The sequence below is a fragment of the Podarcis raffonei genome, chromosome 1 (genome assembly GCF_027172205.1).
Source record: "Podarcis raffonei isolate rPodRaf1 chromosome 1, rPodRaf1.pri, whole genome shotgun sequence".
NCBI lineage: Eukaryota > Metazoa > Chordata > Lepidosauria > Squamata > Lacertidae > Podarcis > Podarcis raffonei.
Genome location: NC_070602.1, coordinates 93146627 through 93166165, shown reverse-complemented (window position 1 = coordinate 93166165; position 19539 = coordinate 93146627). Strand labels below are relative to the sequence as shown.

Genomic DNA, 19539 nt, shown 5'->3' with positions numbered 1-19539 from the left:
TCTGAAAAACTTCTTGAAGTATCTTAGCTCAATTCTCTTAGCAACCTAATTCTATCAATGTTTGCTCAGAAATAAGTCCAGTGGCGTGAGGCTTGCTTTCAAGTAAGTGTGTATAGGATTATAGCCTCAAGCTTGGCAGCCACTTGGAGGGGGGGAATCAACCTCGTTACCTGTCTTTGTTGTGCACATTCTACAATTTGGGACACAATGGTCTGCAGCTCCTCAGAGTATTCTGGAATACCGAGTAGGTTTGGAGACAAATAATGTATCTAAGCCTAAACAATTGCAAAACTCACAAGGTTCTTGCATTGTTCTGACAGCTGTGCCAGGATTTCTTCTCTAGTTTAGATAATGCACAACTCATATCAATGTCTGTGTGTACCTATGCTGCTCTTTAATCAATTGCATTATCCTTCTGATATATTGTGAGTACAATTCCCTTCTCAGTCTGCTCCTGGGAAAGCTGCACAGCTGTTCTGCTATGTTTTTTTTAAAGAAAGGGCAGATTTTTCTAAGCTTGAGGAATGGGGTGGGGGTGGAAGAAAGCCAAAAAGGAGAAGCATGGGAGTAGGGTGTTTAGCTCACAATATTAAGCACGAGCCTCATAAAAAGTGAGCGACCCAAAATGCAGCTATTGTACACTAAATTCCCAGTGTGGAAGCAGCCTTTGTTACATTGAATTGCATTCCATTATGGCCCAACTACACTACCTTTAAAACCTGAAACTACAGTTAAGGAGTTACATTGAACTTACCACATTAGGAGGTAGCTTATGCCCTGGGAGATACTTCACATTCTCATGGTCTTGGTTAATTATTTCTGTTAGTTTTCGCCCATCGATTTGCTCTTCAAATACCCACATATTTACAGTAGGGTTAAATTTGAGGGATTTCTGGGTATTTTTGCCTATGATTTTTGCAATGGCACTTCCCCTTTAAAAAAAGAAAAGTGGGGGAGGGGGAGGAAAAGAAGGCAAATAATTAAAGGCAGGGTTAATTGCATCCCCACTCACCAGAAGCGTAGGGTTGCACAAGCACTATATCTCAAGAATTTGGACACAAGTAAAATTCGCATAGTAATTTGGATTTAGCAAACTTTATAAAGCTTTACCTCCTATAGTAAATTTCACAAATGGCTGCCAATGTGTGTACTACCGGAATACAACATATGTACTGTACATATGCACTGCTTGTGCACTTTGGTCACTTTGGTGCTGCTAACATAGCAGTTTGACTTCATCCCTGGAGGTGCCCTCCATTGTCTTTTGAGACAGACGGATTCCAAAACCAACACCCCACATCAAAATTCCATGTGGGGTTTTTTAAGCAAAGAAAATTGGCATATGTCATATTTAGACCTTATATTTAGACTTATGTCATATTTAGATCTTATATTTAGACCTATGTCATATTTAGACCTTAAAGATTTTAACTGAGTAGGAAGTATGGTTTCCCCTTTAAAGAGTTGTGTGCACAGTTAGTCTAGACCTGCTTCTCCACCTAGTGCAGAATTTGGGGCAAGAAGGTCTGAGCATTACACTGATCCTGGCCCAACTGGCTGCCAATCAATTTCCAGGCCCAGATTTTGACCAATAAAACCTTATGGCTCAGGACCACAATACCCCCAAGGACCACCTCTCTCAATATGAGCCTATCTCAACCCTGAGAACATAATCTGAGGCCCTTTCTTCATGTGCCTCCTCCATGAAAGGTCCAGAGGGTGGCAACATGAGAACGGGCCTTTTCTGCAACAGTTCCCTGTTTGTGGAATATTCTCCCCAGGGAGGTTCACCTGGCACCTTCATTATATACCTTTAGGCACCAGGTGAAAGTGTTCCTCTTCAACCAGGCCTCGGGCTGATTGATATCCAATGCCCTTTTAAATGTGATGTGGGATTTCTGGCTTGTTTTTGTTCTTATTTTTAGTCTGTATTTTGTGTTTTTTATATTGGAAATGGTTGTGAACCACCATGAGATCTACAGATGAAGGGCAATATTAAACTTAACAAATAATGAAAATAAAAATGGGGAGAAATGTCAGGGAACATACTTTTGTACACAAAAGAGTACACGAACCTTACTTGAATTATCACACCATCTTGCCTAATCTCTATAACAATAATTCCTAGTGTTTTTCTCCTTGTTCCATACAAATAGAAAGGAGACCAGGACTTCTGTCCCCCAGAGGTGTAGCAAGGGGGGTGCGGGGGGTGCGGTTTGCCCCAGGTGTCATGCCTAGGGGGGTGGTAAACTCCCCCGGGCGGATCGGTGTGGCAGCGTTCGCACCCCCAGTGGGCGGATTTTCGCAATTGGCACAATCACTATTGTGAAAATCTGCCTGCTGATCGCACAAATATGCCCTGTGATCAGCCTGCCCCCCTCCCCCCAGCGGGTGGTGTTTGCTCCGCTCGGCAGGCGGCGCTCGCATCCCCAGCGGGCGGTATTACACGATTGGCGGGCAGATTTTCATGATGACGATCGTGCCAATCGCGAAAATCTGCCCACCAGGGATGCAAATGCCGCCTGCCATGGGGTGCCAGCCTGGGAGGCTCCCGCCGCTGGAGCACCCCCTGTGAGACTTGCCGCCACTGCTGTTCCCTCAATGGCTTCCTTGGGGCAGCATCAGAGTGTCACCATTGCAGATCCAGTGAAGTTACACTGTGTTTTTCTAAGCTAGATTAATGGTATTCAAGGTCATTCAAGCAAACACAACTTCGTCAGGAGAGCTATATCTGAGCGCCATGTGTTGTGACTGAACAAGTGAAAGTAAAACAGAACCCGGGAGTCCCAAAATTCTGTCAGCAAAATTGTATCTCTAGCTGCTCCACAGAAATGTAAGTAACATAGAACTACAGCCGAGAGACCAGTTGAAAAGCTTTTCAGATTAGTAGTACAAATAAAGTTGGGTTTTCAGGTGGTCTGAGTGTGTTGAGCTACCACAGACTTCACACATAAAACTCACCTCTCTGAAGTTAGAACTTAAATAAATCTTTAAAATGCTGGCAATACCTTTTTGCATATGTCTGTGTCAAGCATATCTAAGCCAAAGGTCATCTCGACTAAGAGAAGGCTGCTATATCAGCATTAGATCTCTCTGCCTCACTGAGCCATGTCCTAGCAGCTGCCTTCATCAGAAGGCAAAAAGCTTTTGACAGCTTGTATGTTTCTTTATTAATATATTTATATTCTCCTAATGACTCCACAAGATAGCTTGTGATACCTATTAAATCTGGACTATTGAATTCAGGTTCACAAGTTATATACAACAATCTAGAAGAGCTCCTAACCCACAGGTCACCAGAGATGAGCAGACAAACTACTCCTTAAGACTCTTCAAGCAAAACTTTTGCACATGGGTTAGTTAGTCACACTGATGAAAGAAAAGTAAACATTTGCATAAGGTGGGGGATTCAAGTCCACATTTGTGATTGTGGGTATCAAACAAGAACATTGGTTGTTCCAGAGTTCAGGCCAACTAATCTGACACAGGAAGGTGTGGTATTGAGCTGTCCGAGAATCAGGTTCGCATATGTCATGCCTGACATCAGTTTGATGACCACATTTCCAAAATGTTGATTTTGTTTGTCAATTTAACAGCTAATAAATAAACAGCTAATAATAACAATAAAACCAAACCAGCAGCAAATCAGAAACCATTATGGAAAATAAAGATTTCAAGGTCTGACTATGAAATCTCCAAAAACAACAACTGAGATGAAAATGATTTACAGGTGGTACATCACCCCAGTTAAGCTTGCAAAAATTTATCACCTGCCTGACAACAAGTGCTGGAAATGTAAAGAAGCTGAGGGAACATTCTTTCATCTTTGGTGGACGTGCCCAAGGGTTAAGGCTTACTGGGAAATGATATATAATGAACTGAAGAAGGTATTTAAATTTACCTTTCCTAAGAAACCAGAGGCCTTCCTTTTGGGCATAGTCGGCCAATTGGTGCCAAAGAAAGATAGAACATTTTTTATGTATGCAACAACAGCAGCAAGTATACTTCTCGCTAAGTATTGGAAGACACAAGATCTACCCACCGTGGAAGAGTGGCAGATGCAAGTGATTGACTACATGGAGATGGCAGAAATGACTGGCAGAATCCGTGACCAGGGAGAAGAATTGATGGAAGAGGATTGGAAAAAGTTCAAGAATTATCTACAAAGATATTGTAAAATGTTTGAATGTTAAAATGATGTGGGATGTGAAGGTAACATGGCATTTGGGATATGGTTAAAAGAGCTATGAAAAGAAGAATTTTAAAAAGGAGGGGGTATGACTAGAATAATATTATGTCAAAGTATATAAGGTGGAGTAAAGGATTAAGATAAGGGAAATTAGAGACATAATAAGTGGAAACATACCGGTACAAATATAAACAAGGTTGGAAAAAGGGTTAGAATTTGCTGAATTTGACGGAATAAAGAGGAATACAAAAAAGGGAGATGTGAGGAGGTCAGGAAAGAGGGATATGGAATTTTGAAACCTAAAAGTGGAATTTTCTTTTCTTTTTCTTCTTTTTCTTGTTAAGTGTGTATTTTTTGTCTGTTGTTTTTGTTTTTATTTTGTTATATGTGGTGTATGCTTTGTAAAACCTTAATAAACATTTATAAAAAACAAAAAACAAAAACAACTGAGAAGCCAATGTTTAGTATGCAAGGGGTTGTTTAGATGCTTTTGAAAGTACAGTATTGCTGACCATTGAACTTTCACATCTATTTTGGTAGCTTAAAGGAATGCAACCCTGACTGCAAATGTTATAGATAAGCTTGGAGGTTAGTGTTTCTGACTCAACTCACAAACAAAAGAGCTCAAATTTTCCCCCCACCTCTGAAGGACTCTGACTTGTAGCCTATCACATGAGAGCTGCATCAGCATTTTGGGGTGCTGGTGAGATGTGGGGTGGGTTGCAAGACCAAACGCCTAACCTCTGTTAGGCACAACCATTCTGCATGCGTACATGAAAGGCACAATTCTTATTTCTTGTAGGGGAGCCAGACATCTTTTCTGAAGGTAGTTCCTCTGTAGCCAGGATATCACCAAAAAGTTGGTATTTTAAGCTACCCATGCTATGCTGTTGTGTCCGGGGGCAGCTTTAATTGTGGCTCATTTTGTGTTTGGGTGCAAATAAGAGGCCTTTACCAGGATTGGTGCCATGTTTGAGGGAGCTTGCCGGGGTCACCTTGCCCAGGGCTCCATCAAACCTAACAATGACCCTCTGGTGCCCCCACCCCAGTGCTGCCTTCAGCCTTTCAAAGCTTACCAAGGGACTAGTGGAGATGCTCTGGGCACTAGAGAGGCTACATGGGTGGAGTTCCAAGAGCACAGCACAGCTCCAGCTACCCAGTACACCCTTGGCCCAGCAACAAAGTAGTTGTAACAGCCACCATCATTTTCCATATCTCCAGCGCTTCTAGGTGCCACCCCTGAAGTGTAGGATCTGCTACTGTCAATCTCCATGCAGCTAGAGCTTCCAATATAACAAAGGAACTGGGAGTGGAAAAATTGCAAGTAGCAGGCAAGGCACAAGGAGCAGAACATCCATATTTTATCTGTCATGGTACATTTCTGGTGCATTGTGGGTTGAGGCTTAGGGAACCTGCCTACCTTTCTGCAGGGCTTGCCTTCGTAGGTGGACTTAAGGTGCAGATTTAAGGTGTCAGCTTTTCCTGTGAAAGTATCCAACAGCTTGTACCTTGAATGTGGAGTTGGTATGGTTCATCCATGCTACACTCTGTGTGATCTGTTACTGCTTTGCTTCCTTTCATCTCCACCCACTCCCTTTTCACTCCTGAAAGAGGTATAAACTCTACCTAACTATCCGGACAGGAATCTTGTGCTGCCCCTGGCTGTTGTGTCCCATCTCACATGATCAGTCTTTTCTTTCTTTCTTCATACAAACAATGGTGAATTTGCACCAAACTACCAACTGAGACATCATTCGAGTATGCTATGAAGAGATAAAAGTTAAGAATACACAAATCCTCCCTGGTTTTTTCAAGCTCAACCTCCACCTTGCTTAACATAAATTCTGAAACTTGCCCAGGGTTTACATTATGGAGTATGCATCTCTAAGGTCAAGGAGTTCTATAGCTCACCAGAAAAGGTCACCGAGGTGTACAGCCATAATGAAATTTGTGCAGTTGCAGGTTCTATTTATTTATTTAGTGTTGTTATTGTGGAATAAGAACAAAGCCCCTTTCATTGGTGTGGATTTCTAGGAGAGTGCCCAAACTGGATGTTAAGATAACAAAGACCTGTCTCTGAATGCCCTGTTCTTTGAAAGAATGGAAAGGTAAGCATAAATCTTTATGTAAATCTGAGCATAGTAATCTGAGAACATACATGAAAAGGACAAGGGTGGGGAAGACAGGGAGAAATAGGTATGACTATAATTAAGTCTCGGCCTGTCGGTCAGGGTGTGTGCAATATTTCTCTCTCTTGAGAGACCAGTAACTCCTGCAAATAAACTAACATTCCATTTCATAGATGGTATCAAATTATTCCACAATGCGAAGACATGACTACAAAAAATGCAGGTTTCTCTGCTGGTCTAGGAAATAAATTTTAAAAATCCAAAGTGTCCTTCTTGGTCAGTGTTAGTAAATTTTTTATTTTGGTCCTATTAACTGTGCTGGTTGGTCCTAATGACTTTCACTTAGACCTACAGGAAGCTACTATGGAAAGAAAAAGCTTGAGAAGAATAAACAAAAACCTTCCCTTTCTGATGCACAACCATCATCTTGCTCTGCAAGTACACATTATGAAATAGTACCCATGCTGGCTTTCAATGTAGGGCTGCTATTATGAAAGCACAGGAATAATACCACATCTAAAACAAATTTGGGAAATTAATCCCAAACTGATTTCAAGGAGGGGGGGTATAAAATGTACGACACTTTCATGCCCGTTTCCTCTAGCACTTTTTCTCCCAGGGGAACTCAGCCTGTCACTGGATATATTCCCTTTGTGGCCAATGTTCTAGTCTGATCGGCAGGTGCTATAGAAACACATGAAGCATGGTTCAGACTGGAGGTGGAAACGCTGCAAAACAGCAAACGATTTCCTCTCGCAAAGCTCTGGAAGGCTGTAGTCCAAAACATGTCTTAGGGAAGCCTGGGGGGCATTTTTCCCGAGTAAACTGGTACAGGTCTGTGTCGGTCAGGGATTTCTAGTCTGTCCGACTGTCTACAGCGGACAGACTGTAGTCTTGTCGGTCTACAGCGTTTCTGCTTGGATTACAGAGCTGCTCTGCGCTTGTCCCTTAATATATAGCAGAGGTGGCCAGCCGGTAGCCTCCCGTTGCTGCGGAACTACAGTTCCCAGCACCCCTGAACATCGGCCCTGCAGCCTGGGACTGATGGACCGTCCAACAACCACGCGAGCGCCAGAGGCTCCTCATTCCTGTTTTTATAAGGTACTGACATTTCAGGGGAGCAAATGCAGCCGCATAGAACATAACAGATGCGCCCTCAGCACCAGCATGTCTGCTCAGCAGGAAGCCCTATTGGATTCAGTGGGGCTTACTCCCAGCTAAATGGGATGGGATTGCAGCCTAAGCAACCTCGTCTGCTGGTTTCCTCTGGACTCTCGTGGGGAACGATCGGGGCAATCCAAAGGCGATTACATTTTCTAAGGTGAAGCGGGGGCGGGGGAACCTGGCATTTTTGCGCAGGTGTCCAAGTTAGGACAGATATGGACCTGGATATGAAGGCAGAGCGAGAGAGGAAAGGTCCGGAGAGGGATGGCTGTCTCTCTCCGCGCTCCCTCGCCCCCTCTCTGGATAGCCCGTCGGCCACCCTCGGCTTTTGTTGCAAGGGCGCACATGCACCCAGCTCTTGGGTGGGTGGGTAGGGGGCTCTTCGCCCTCTGCCCTGCTGCGATTCCCCCTCGGCTGCGTCCGAGTCGTACTCACCAGTTCCCGGAACCGATAATGCAGACTTTGAGCGCAGACATGGTGGCTGGGCTCCCCAAGTCGTCTCTGGGTCCCTTCGCGCCCGGCGGCGTCAAGTTCGGCGCTCGTCCGCTTTAAGTATCCCGGAGGCTGGGAAAGACGCTTGACACACCCCGGCCTGCATGCGCCGCCTTGTCTGCCGGGATCCAGCCCGCGGTGGAAGGAGGTCAGCCCCTAAAGACCAGTCAGAGAAGATCGGGGTCAGGGAGCAAAGCGGGCCGCGTTGGAAGGGAGAAATAGCTGTCTTCCTGCTGGGTGAGCCATTGGGGCAAACGAGCCCGGCCCCACCAACCTCAGGCCGCCCAGTGGTGGCTGGTGCTGGTTGGACAGAAGGCAGGGAGGCCAACGGTAGGGGGAGCCAGAGCCAAGGTCAGGCAGAAACCAACCTATTATCCTCCTCCCGGGTGAGCTCAACAAGGATAACACTGAGACTAAGGAGGAGGAAACTGACAGCCAGTGTCACCCCCAGGACTGGTTGATTGGAAGAAAAAAGGCTGGCAGCTGCTGTGGGGCAGGCTGAGCTTGGTGCCCCATTTGCCCTAATGGACCACCTTCCACAGCTTCTGCCAGACCCCCTCCCCACCTACCTGTCTTCTTTCTTATAACCAGTCCAGGTTCTGGCACCAGCTAATAGCTCCCTCTTCTTCCTCAGTGTTGCCTTCATGGCACTCAACAGGGAAAAGGGCAAAACTAGAGTGTGTTGAAATTAAAAGACGAAATTAAAAGACGCCTGCTTCTTGGGAGGAAAGCAATGGCAAACCTAGACAGCATCTTAAAAAGCAGAGACATCGCCTTGCCAACAAAGGTCCGTATCATTAAAGCTATGGTTTTCCCAGTAGTTATGTACAGAAGTGAGAGCTGGACCATAAAGAAGGCTGATCGCCGAAGAATTGATGCTTTTGAATTATGGTGCTGGAGGAGACTCTTGAGAGTCCCATGGACTAGAAGAAGATCAAACCTCTCCATTCTTAAGGAAACCAGCCCTGAGTGCTCACTGGAAGGACAGATCCTGAAACTGAGGCTCCAATACTTTGGCCACCTCATGAGAAGACTCCCTAGAAAAGACCCTGATGTTGGGAAAGATGGAGAGCACAAGGAGAAGGGGACAACAGAGGATGAGATGGTTGGACAGTGTTCTCAAAGCTACCAGCATGAGTTTGACCAAACTGCGGGAGGCAGTGGAAGACAGGAGTGCCTGGCATGCTCTGGTCCATGGGGTCATGAAGAGTCGGACACAACTAAACGACTAAACAACAACAACAACAGAGTGTGTTGGCTCCTTTCAGCCCAGGGGCAGGCTTTGCTAATCTTTTATAATATGGCGCTCTGTGCAAGACCAAAATTTGGCATCCCCAAATGGGTCTTCTCAATTTTGCACCCCCTCGGCTCAGGGCCTGTAGGGGGGAACCACTCACCCTGGCCTAAATCCAGTGCTGTTTCAGCATTACCACTCCTAACAGGCTAATGCTGAACATTTTTCTTTTTTGGGCTGTGTTCTTGTACCATTTCTGAGCAAACAATGTCCGGAAGGACCCACATGTATTAAATATGAATGAATAGGTTTTTAAATTTGAATTCAACTTAAACATTCTGAGAAAACTGTCAGATTTTATGATTAAAGGAAATATAAATTTTAAGACCAATATCTTCAATATTAGCATATTCCCTAATCACTATCTGGGCCACAAAACAAACATCTGTTTTATGGCTACTGAACTTTGATTCATTGATTAATGAAGAATGAGTGGATGTGGTGCTAATGAGTGGATGTGGTGATGATATACAGAGTGCACAGTGCCTGTACCTGCTCTGAGAGCCTTCTTGACTAAGGCTGGAGTATAGATGCCATAAAGTAATCTCTGGGTCTGTTAGTTCAGGGTCTATTATTTCAAAACAGAAAGAATAGGTCACACTGGAGAAGCAGAAAACTGATCCCATTCACCTATGAGCAAGCACCATTGAACATCTGCTTTAAATGTGCTTTAAATATATGGTGCACAGACAAGCCATATATTAACTCAAGCCAGGCTGCTGCTAGGATTTACAATGCCAACAGTGTCTCATGTGGCATAAAGAATCCTAGTTTGGGGTGGGTAGGTGGGCAATGTATGTTGTTTTATCAGATCTAGACCCCAGCCCAGCCCTGATCCAGAACTACCAGTCCTGCTTCACAGATCCCTAGCTCCAGGGAAACACAGCTTTTTCCTTTTTGCCAGGCAAAGATTGTTCTTCCTCCACAGTCATGAGCTAATCCATAAAACTGGAGCATCAGGACCACAATTAAGCCAAGGGAAACACAATTTAAGCAAGAGTGGGTGGCATGTGCAGATGCAGAGATTGCCATGTTGCCATAGGAACTGATGCACAAAAAAACCCAGTAGAAGTAATGGTAATGTAGCTTTTAGGAAGTAAAGTTCCATGACTGAGAAAGCAAAATTAACTCAGCACATTTGATGCAGCTATTAATATAATTGTGTTAAGATACAAATACAAGAGGGAATTGAGTAACAAAGCTGAAGAAAATGATGTGGTTGATGAAACAAGATTTTCTTTCTTTCTTTCTCTTGTAGCCTCTCTAACTGGTTGTACATACATGCTTGCTAAGCTAACCCTACTCAAAGTATACAGGTGACCTCAAGCAACACAATGGATATAGAAGTACTTTCTAAATATGTTGAAGAGCAGGACTAAAGGTGCTTAGCATCAGATGGGAGTATGACCTCCCTCCTTAGTGTTCTTTTACAGGAGCAAATGCTACATTGAACATGGCCATGCCAGAAGCGCATAGCTTCCTTGTCACCACATGAAGGCCAGCCTCATAAAGTCTGAAGTGGGTCACTGGTGCCGTGAACTGATTGCACAGATTTAAGTTCAGCGGAACTGATCCCAATTCATCTCCAAGTTTTCCCTCAGTCTCAAGTATTTCTGATAAATACCCAGAGATCCACTAATCCAAAGGCTGAAACAGCATGATAAGGTTAATAATGCAAATCCTTCAAACTCTTTTAGCGGTAGAAACCAGGGAAGCAGGATTGAGGGAAGCTGTAGGAAAAGGGAGAACAGGGATGCAGTCTGGTCAGCAACAAAGAACAGAAGAGAAATGATGATATATGGGTCAGAGTTTGGGGAAGAGCTGAAGCTCAGTGATTGAGCACATATTTTGTGTACAAAGGGTCCCAGGTTCAGTCTTTGGTGCCCCCAGGTAGGTGCCCTGAGAGAGACTGCTGTGTGGCACTCTGGAGAGCCAGCCAGCATGGACAAGACTGAAATAAGCAAACTGATGGTTTTACTTAGGGCAACTTTCTGTGTTCCTTAGGTACTTTAAATTGGCTTTGTTCTGAACAGATAGTTAGCACCCCAACCCCAGTATAATGATTTATTTATTCTGCTCCTTCTGACAGCATGCCTCTAGCCGAAACTGGGCCATTCCCTTCCCCTATCCCTTTGAGGCAAAAGTCATGCATGGTTGAGCTGCATTAATAAATATGTGATTTCACCCCTCAGATAGCTTGATGGTTGTCAGGGGAACATATTTTAGGCTCCTTGAAGCACAAACAGGTTGCTTTTGTTCACATTAGGCATGTGAGCTGTTGACTTTTGTGGGTGTGTTAAGTTTGCTACCTGCACTTTCAAAGCTACATGTGGTTTGTTTGAGGCACCCAGCTGTCTGCTGTTTGTTTAAAGCTTCAGCGAACCCATTCGGAATAAACCTGAATTGATTACCTGATACAAATTACTAACATACATTTTAAAGAGAAAGATTGCAAGTATGACCTGTACATAATCAGGACCAGCATATACGCTTGGTTTTCCAGTGATCAAGAAAATCAGAATCCATCTAGTAGATATTACTATGTACTGTAGAACACCAGGAGCCATGGAGGGAGCTGAATATTTGTGGCCACTAACCATTCAGTTAAGGTCAGTATTTTCAATGTATTTTTATGTTTCCCTGGATTATAAAGTGTTGTGAATGAATAATAAGGGGAGGGGGTGCATGCAACTGAATGCACTCCCTGAATGACGATAGGGCAAAGTTGACTGAACCTATTATAAGACTGGCATCACATGTCATCCAAGATGGCCTGACCTTATTCATCTTGTGTGTGGTAGAAGATATTAAAAACATAATTCTCTGACAAAGTTTGAGTGCCCAGCTGTGCTGGAAAGAGGTAACCCTCTTTTTATGTTTCCTATGTGAATAGAAGGCAGGAGCACTAATGAAAACCCTTTAATGGGACTCCCAACAGCTGAACAAGCCCTTTGGCTGCAGCATTTCAGGGCATAAACTGTGTTAACCAACTAGTATCAAGTGTCATGTAAATCAATACTTTGTAACCCAGCCACATCCTTCGCTTGAAACATGTAACCTGTCACATCATATGGTAGAGGTGTGGTGGTTCACCTATCTCTTACTGTGAGAATTATGTGAATTTTGTGTATCATGGTTTGGTAAAACTTAAGATAAGAAAGAACTTTCATCATCACCATTAAAAAACAGGTGTTAGACATTGTACTGGCTTCTCTTCTTTCACATGTAGTATTTAGTTTGGTCACTAGAGGGAAACAGCAGCTAAATAAAATAAATCTATGTTTCTCTTTTGGTTTTAGTGTGTTTCAGGTGTAAGACTTGATTCATTTTATTTTATTGTGTTTGCCTAAATATTAATGCTGGGGAACTATTAAAGAACAGACTGCACCTATTGCTGGAAGATTTGAAAGTAGCCTGTTAGGGAAGACACATACTATGCATATGCAAAGAAATAACTTAATTTTTGTAATCAAGAAGCCCTTACGTGAACATATAATTACAGATAGTTATTTCACTTTTTATATTAAAAGTTCAAGGTTTTCTAATGCCTTGTCTATTAGAATCTGTTAGCCAATCTAGTATGCTGTATATTATATTATATTATATTATATTATATTATATTATATTATATTATGTACATCAATATTATATATTGCACATATATAATATTTGAAATATATATTTGAAACCTGAAAGGCAAAGAATGTTAACAACCATCATATGGAAAGCAGCTGTCATGCTCACAATGGAAACTATCGGTATCCAGCCAGGACTCTTCAATTGCTGCCTTGTGAAAGAGCCTTTATTTCTAGTGTATTGCAAGCCAAAAGTATGCATATTTTATAGGAGGAAAATCACTAGATGCAGGGTAGGGAAACTGTGACCTTCCAGGTGTTGGATACAGATGCATTCAGCTCCCAGAATCCCTTATTATTGACAACCCGGACTGGGGCTGATAGGAAACTGAAATGCAATAATGCCTGAATGCCTACAGGTTCCCCACTCCTATACTAGGACATCACAGAGACTAACAGCACAACCGTGTGCATTTTACTAGGAAGTAAGCTCCATTGTCTATAAACAGGCCTACTCTCTAGGGAGTATGTTTAGTATTGCAGTCTCAGTTGTTTTAGATCTCATAGGGAACAACCTATTTCATCAAGGATAGCAGGCATTGTGCGTAATGAAAAGCCATGCAGTGTCACACAGGGATGAATGATGAATACTTCTCCATCTGTGACTGTCCACTGTGTTTTTGCAGCATAGGTAGCATCCCAAGGCAGCAAGATCCATGGCTTTGTCTTATTGAGTAGCATATAGGAATGGTTGAACTTTTAGGGCAATATAAGAGTGTAGACGAAGGTCCGTATAGTTAAAGCTATGGTTTCCCCAGTAGTGATGTATGGAAGTGAGAGCTGGACCATAAAGAAGGCTGATTGCCAAATAATTGATGCTTTTGAATTATGGTGCTGGAGGAAACTATTGAGAGTCCCATGTTCTGCAAGAAGATCAAACCTCTCCATTCTTAAGGAAATCAGCCCTGAATGCTCACTGGAAGGACAGATCCTGAAGCTGAGGCTCCAATACTTTGGCCACCTCATGAGAAGAGAAGACTCCCTGGAAAAGACCCTGGTGTTGGGAAAGATGGAGGGCACAAGGAGAAGGGGACAACAGAGGACGAGATGGTTGGACGGTGTTCTCAAAGCTACCAGCATGAGTTTGACCAAACTGCGGGAGGCAATGGAAGACAGGAGTGCCTGGCGTGCTCTGGTCCATGGGGTCACAAAGAGCCAGACACGACTAAACAACTAAACAACAAGAGTGTAGACACTGGTGGTACCTTCCAGATGGCTTAGACAACTTCCACCAACTCTATGGGCCTAGAAAATATCAATAGGCTCTTCTACACTTGTCTTTCATATTTAAATTGACTTTAGCTGAAAAGAACAGAATAATTTGGCTTTTTAAAATATAAGTTTAGCTTCAATCAAGCATGTTCTGGTCCAAAAAGTCTTATAAGTCACAATTGGCTAGCCTTTTTAGATGCCACAAGATCCATTGGGTTGCAGCCAGCTAAGTTAGAGCACGCTGTTTAAATGAATGAACTTAAGTTAGCCATGCCCATTAATTTCAAGGGGTTTGGTCTGGTTCGGGCTAAAAAGTGGTCACAAGCCCTTTTTTTAATTTTGCTGCAGCAGACTGGAGCTGCTGGGGCTGCAAAGAACCTCGTGAACAATGCGGAGCAGACGAGAACGAAAATATAAGAGGCTCTGTGAAAATAGATCTCCTTACACTCAGAAGTGGGCTCAGAGGGCGCGTTGGCGTGCAGCTGAGTCACACCTTCGCTCCAAGTTCGGTTTCTTCCACAGAAATAATAGCACAAAAAACAAACAAACAGTGTTTGATTTAAAGGCCCTTTATGCTTGCCTTCTGGTGTTTTAGGCAGGTATTATTATCATTGTTCGTTATTATTTATTAATTATTGTTATTATTGCCAACTCCTCCTTCCTGTCAGGGCATCCCTCCCCCGTTTCCCTTAACAAAGATGGCGCCGCCAGCGCTCACGCCCGCCCTCGGCCTTCACGGGGCGGAGAAACAGGGACGAAGGCGGCGGGGAGCGGCTAAGCCTGACCCGGAAGGGGTGGGAGCGGCTCCGCCACTGCTGCTGCTTCCCTCGGTTCGTGTGGGCTGCGAGCCGCCGCCGCCACCAGCCCTGGAAGACGGAGCCTGGCCGAGTGAGGGAGAGGGTTGCAGGAGGGGTGTTTGCGGTTCATGGTGAGAGACCAGCCCCAGGCAGGCAGGCAGCCTCTGGGGGAAGGAGGTACAAACCCCAGGCGGCCGCCTTCCTTTCGGCGCCAGCATCCCGCCTCTCTGAACAATTGAGGAATTTCCTGCTGCCTCCCCACCACCCCACTTCTGCCCTCCCATGGGATACTGAGGTGCGCGGAGCTGCTCCCCCGGTTTACACACGCCTTGGGAGCGAGTGCCTGGACCCCCTCCACGTTGCCAACGCAGCTGGCTGCCCTGCTCCCGATTCATTCTCTGGCTGTTCAGGAAACTCTTCTGTTGGATCCCTGGCCTTTCCCCCATACCTGGCTCTTTCCCCCTTCTTATTCTCCCTTTCCCCCCTTCAAAGCTGCCGTTCGAGCTTATTTCCATAGACTTGCTCCATCTCTGGCCCACATTTGGCCCCATTCACAAAAGTTCCACTCCGGAGTGACCCCTCGTTTTTTTCTAAGGATACTTGACAGCCTTGAGAAAAAAAGTTTTCCTCCAGCGCTTGTTGACTTGACTTTTTGCACTCTCCCACCCTTGGGTGGGCAGGGGCCCGACAGGCCCACCATGCAAAGTGGGGAGCCTGTGTCTACGGCTCCGGCAGCGCCACCGACAGCTATGAAAGTGTCTGAAAGCGAAGGCAAGCTGGAGATTTTGATCCCTGCCCAGAACTGCACATGCAAGAGCAGCAGTAGTAGTGGCATCAGCAGCGGTGGGATCAGCAGTAGCAGAGGAGGAAGCACTACCAAAAGCTGGCAGTATAGGTGAGTATCTCTGCTGAAGCCTAATGGGCACTGATTTGTTGGTATCTTAAGTGGGTGTTGGTTCTTTCTTTAGGGGGGAGGGGGGACTATTGAGAAATGAGAAGCATACACCTAAAACCATCCCATGTGTGTCTGTTAAAGTTTCTGGTGCAACTGAACTTTTCACCACAGAGGCCTAACTCTAAAGTTGCAAGTGTTTTATTTTGTATTCTGGAGGGCTTTGGAATGATAACACAGTAAAATGTGATGGGCCGGAATGTACATTTCTAAATATGCCGGAATACTCAGTGGACACATGTGGTGGAACTGCGTTCTTCTGCCTGTTTACCATTGCACTCCTTTGGGTTGTACTTGAAAGCATTTAGTGTTTTGACAAATGTATAAATTGTCCCTTGGCAAGAGCTGCTTACATATTTGGGTATACAGGTAACTCACAAATTATGTACATGCTTTTAACTAGTGTGCATTCAGTTTCACTCATTTCCCAGTTAAAAAAAAAATGGAAAGGGAGCGGGCATCTGAGATTAAAAACTTTGGGTTCAATGGCGGGTTGAACTGCCAGTGTGTTTGACTATACAGTGGTACCTTGGGTTACATAAGCTTCAGGTTACAGACTCCACTAACCCAGAAATAGTACCTCGGGTTAAGAACTTTTCTTCATGGTGAGAACAGAAATTGTGCTCCGGCAGTGCGGTGCAGTGGCAGCAGGAGGCCCCGTTAGCTAAAGTGGTGCTTCAGGTTAAGAACAGTTAAGAACAGACCTCCAGAACGAATTAAGTACTTAACCCGAGGTACCACTGTATATGATTTTGATTTTAGGCGCTATTCCCGGAACATAACCCCAGAGTTAGTTGAGAGTCGCCTGCATACCTAAAAATAGCAGCTTTGTACCCAGTGTTGCTTGGGAATTCTAAGAAGCCCCCCAAAATCAGTACAATTTTGAAATAAGTGATTAAAATCAGTACGGTTTTGAAAGATTCAGTCTCCCATTCTGATTCAAAATGGCATCCAGTTATATCCAAACATAGATGAAAACCTGCTGCTTGATCTCAGAAATGGTTATGCAAAATTTGGTTATGATATCTTAAGAGGTGTCCAAATGCAGGCAACTTTCCAAAATATATAGTAGATAAATGTAGAAATGCTTCCACTGATGGAACAATCAGGAAAGCGTAACATTTAATTTCTCCCAGTGTGTGAAATGACACTGAGATTTGTGCAAAATAGCTATTTTGTTTCTTTCTAGATATTAATATATGACCTGTTCCTTGATGTAAGGAAACAAAAATGAATACACATCATCCCAATACAGGCATTTCATTATTTCACATTCAGTTGATTTTTAATATTTACAGTCAGTTAATATCTGGTCTAGTCAACAATGCTGAGCTCAATAGACTTGGTATAAGGCAGTTTCCCATAAGATTGATTTGTGAATTGCAGGCGTTCTATACATCAATTGTGTAATTATATCCATTCGTACTAGAAAATAAACCCCAATGAATTCACTAAATGTATCTACTTTGATGCTCCTTAAATACATTGTCATTGTGTTTCCTTTTTAAAGCAATTGTGAGAAAGTATGTTTAGGGAATGTTGTTGCTCTTTTGAATGTCAGGACATTGCTAAGCACCAACTTCAATTCCCCTACAGCATGTCACTTCAAATTTTCACTTCTAATGTTACATTACACTTTCTCCTCCTAAGCTGCCAGCACGTTACTCCTTGAAGCTATTAGAATTTTCTTTGAACATGGTAAATGATTTCATACATGACAAAATGAAACCAATGACTTAGTTCTTGGCATTCACCTGGTTCAGACAGAAGATAGTTTAGAATTTCATACACAAACCTGCTTCCTCCTCCCCTCTCCTCCTCAATAGAACATGAAGCTGTAAGGAGGAAATTGGAAGCATCCACTTTCATTTTAAACCAACTGTGTTTCATCCAAAGCAGAGACTGCAGTTTTAACTATGGTTTGTTCCAACAAGTCAGTATCAGAAACCACAACTTGAGCTGATTTGAGTTCAACAAAATCTGGAGCGCTGGTTTAAACTAACCACAGTTTGGACAAAATTACAAACTGCAATTAGTTTAAAATAGAAGCACTGCTTCCCAACTTCTCATGGTTGTATTAGAGGAGAAGAGTAAAAATGGTAGATACATGAACCTGAGACTGAGCAGTTCTGTTAAGTTTGAGCAAACCAAACTATGATCTCCCACTTTAGACATAATACTAAGCCATGGATTGTGTTTTGTTGCTCCCACACTTACAGAGGGAGGAAGCAAAGCAGGAGAAATCTCCCAAGTTCATGGTAAATCATGAACTATGTAAAATCAGCCTACTTAAAGAGTCTACTCTTGGATTCAGGCTTGGTCCTATCTGTAAGCTACAACTTTTCATTATCGTGGGCCTCATCTGGGAGTCCAGGTTGCTCCAATTCTGCTAGTTTATAATGTTTTGGAAATCAGCTTTCTTTGAAGGGTAACTTTTATACCAGCTTTGAAGATAACGTTTGCCTTTTTCGGACAAATAATGCTAGTCAGAAATTTTCTTTCACTGTCCAGTTTTGACTTGGAACATCCCAGAAGGATACAATGCATGAGGGAATAGTAGTTACACAATAGGAAATAAGCCGTGCAGATAGATCACATAGCAAGTAATGTTTCTTAATCATGACTTTATACACTGCAGCCCACACACTGCAGCACTAAAGCTTCAAAAACTTTATAAAGTTATGCTAAACTAGACACATTTCCTTACTTGCTGTACCTTCTTGACTGCAGAACTTTGGTTTCTTTGTAACCTCTGGATTTTTAAATTTATTTTAGATGTTAGAATAGTGGGGGGGAGAGAGAGAGAGTGGTGTAGAGCTAATTTAATTAGGGCTGGGAAGTGGTTAATTCACTATGTATTTCATTTGTATAGCACTCAAATCCATCCTAAACTGGGTCTGTAACACAACTACGTGTTTGTTGTTGTTTGATTGCATCAAATACGCCATGGAGCCAATAATGTAGAGAGAGAGAGATGTATTTTGCTCTCTTGATGATAGGCAGGAATGAGGGCTCCTTGCTGTTCAGTCCCATAGGAGTATCACACTCTTAATCTAGGAGCAGGTACGTGATGTCATGTTCTGCATTTATAATCACAGATACATTTTAAAACTAACTGCACTAGGGTGGGAAACGTTTTCAGCCTGAGAGCCACATTCCCTTCCTGGGGCCCCAGACTAATCATGAGTGGGGCCAGAGGGAAAAGTGGGCAGAGCAATAAATATGGATGTTACATTTGTACAGTAGGCTAGTGTGTTCGCATGCACACACCTTCTGTCCTCCACCCAGGTAAGCAAGAAGCATTATCAGAGTTCAAGGACACATTCGTCCATGCAAAGACACTTCAGAAGGGTGCGAATCAGGGCTGGGGGTATGGCTAAGGAGGGTGTGTTGCCTGGCCAGATAGGGAGGCTTCGACAGTCATACCGTATTGGCCTGAATATAAGCCTCCCTTTCCCCTCAAATTCCGACCGTGAAAAGTTAGGGTGCGTCTTAAGTTTGTGACCTTACAAAAATGGGCTTTTACGATATCACTGTTGAAACAGACATACGGTAAAACGGAATGGGTGTGAGTGCCTGCGGAATTTTAAGGGAGTGGCTTATATTCGGGTATTGTCTTTTTTTTCCTCCCCCCCCCCCCCGAATTTTAAAGGTGCAGCTTATATTCGGGAGTGG

General features: G+C 43.6%; 2 protein-coding genes across 3 annotated transcripts in view; one reads left to right on the top strand and one right to left on the bottom strand.

Moving 5' to 3' along the window:
- Nucleotides 1-19539, bottom strand: part of LOC128421595 (glycerol-3-phosphate dehydrogenase 1-like protein) — a 34586-nt gene that overhangs the window by 5580 nt on the left and 9467 nt on the right. Inside the window, exons 3-5 of one of the 2 annotated variants that reach the window (XM_053404543.1) lie at nucleotides 9761-9836; nucleotides 7918-8130; nucleotides 755-932 (exon numbers count right to left, since the gene is read on the bottom strand). In XM_053404543.1, coding sequence (XP_053260518.1) covers nucleotides 755-932; nucleotides 7918-7958 — 219 coding nt within the window. In that variant the 5' untranslated portion in view covers nucleotides 7959-8130; nucleotides 9761-9836. The remainder of the gene's footprint in view (nucleotides 1-754; nucleotides 933-7917; nucleotides 8131-9760; nucleotides 9837-19539) is intronic. The other variant, XM_053404553.1, reaches the window with a different exon arrangement.
- Nucleotides 14952-19539, top strand: part of OSBPL11 (oxysterol binding protein like 11) — a 46863-nt gene continuing 42275 nt past the window's right edge. The window contains exon 1 of the mRNA XM_053404512.1: nucleotides 14952-15807. Coding sequence (XP_053260487.1) covers nucleotides 15611-15807 — 197 coding nt within the window. The 5' untranslated portion in view covers nucleotides 14952-15610. The remainder of the gene's footprint in view (nucleotides 15808-19539) is intronic.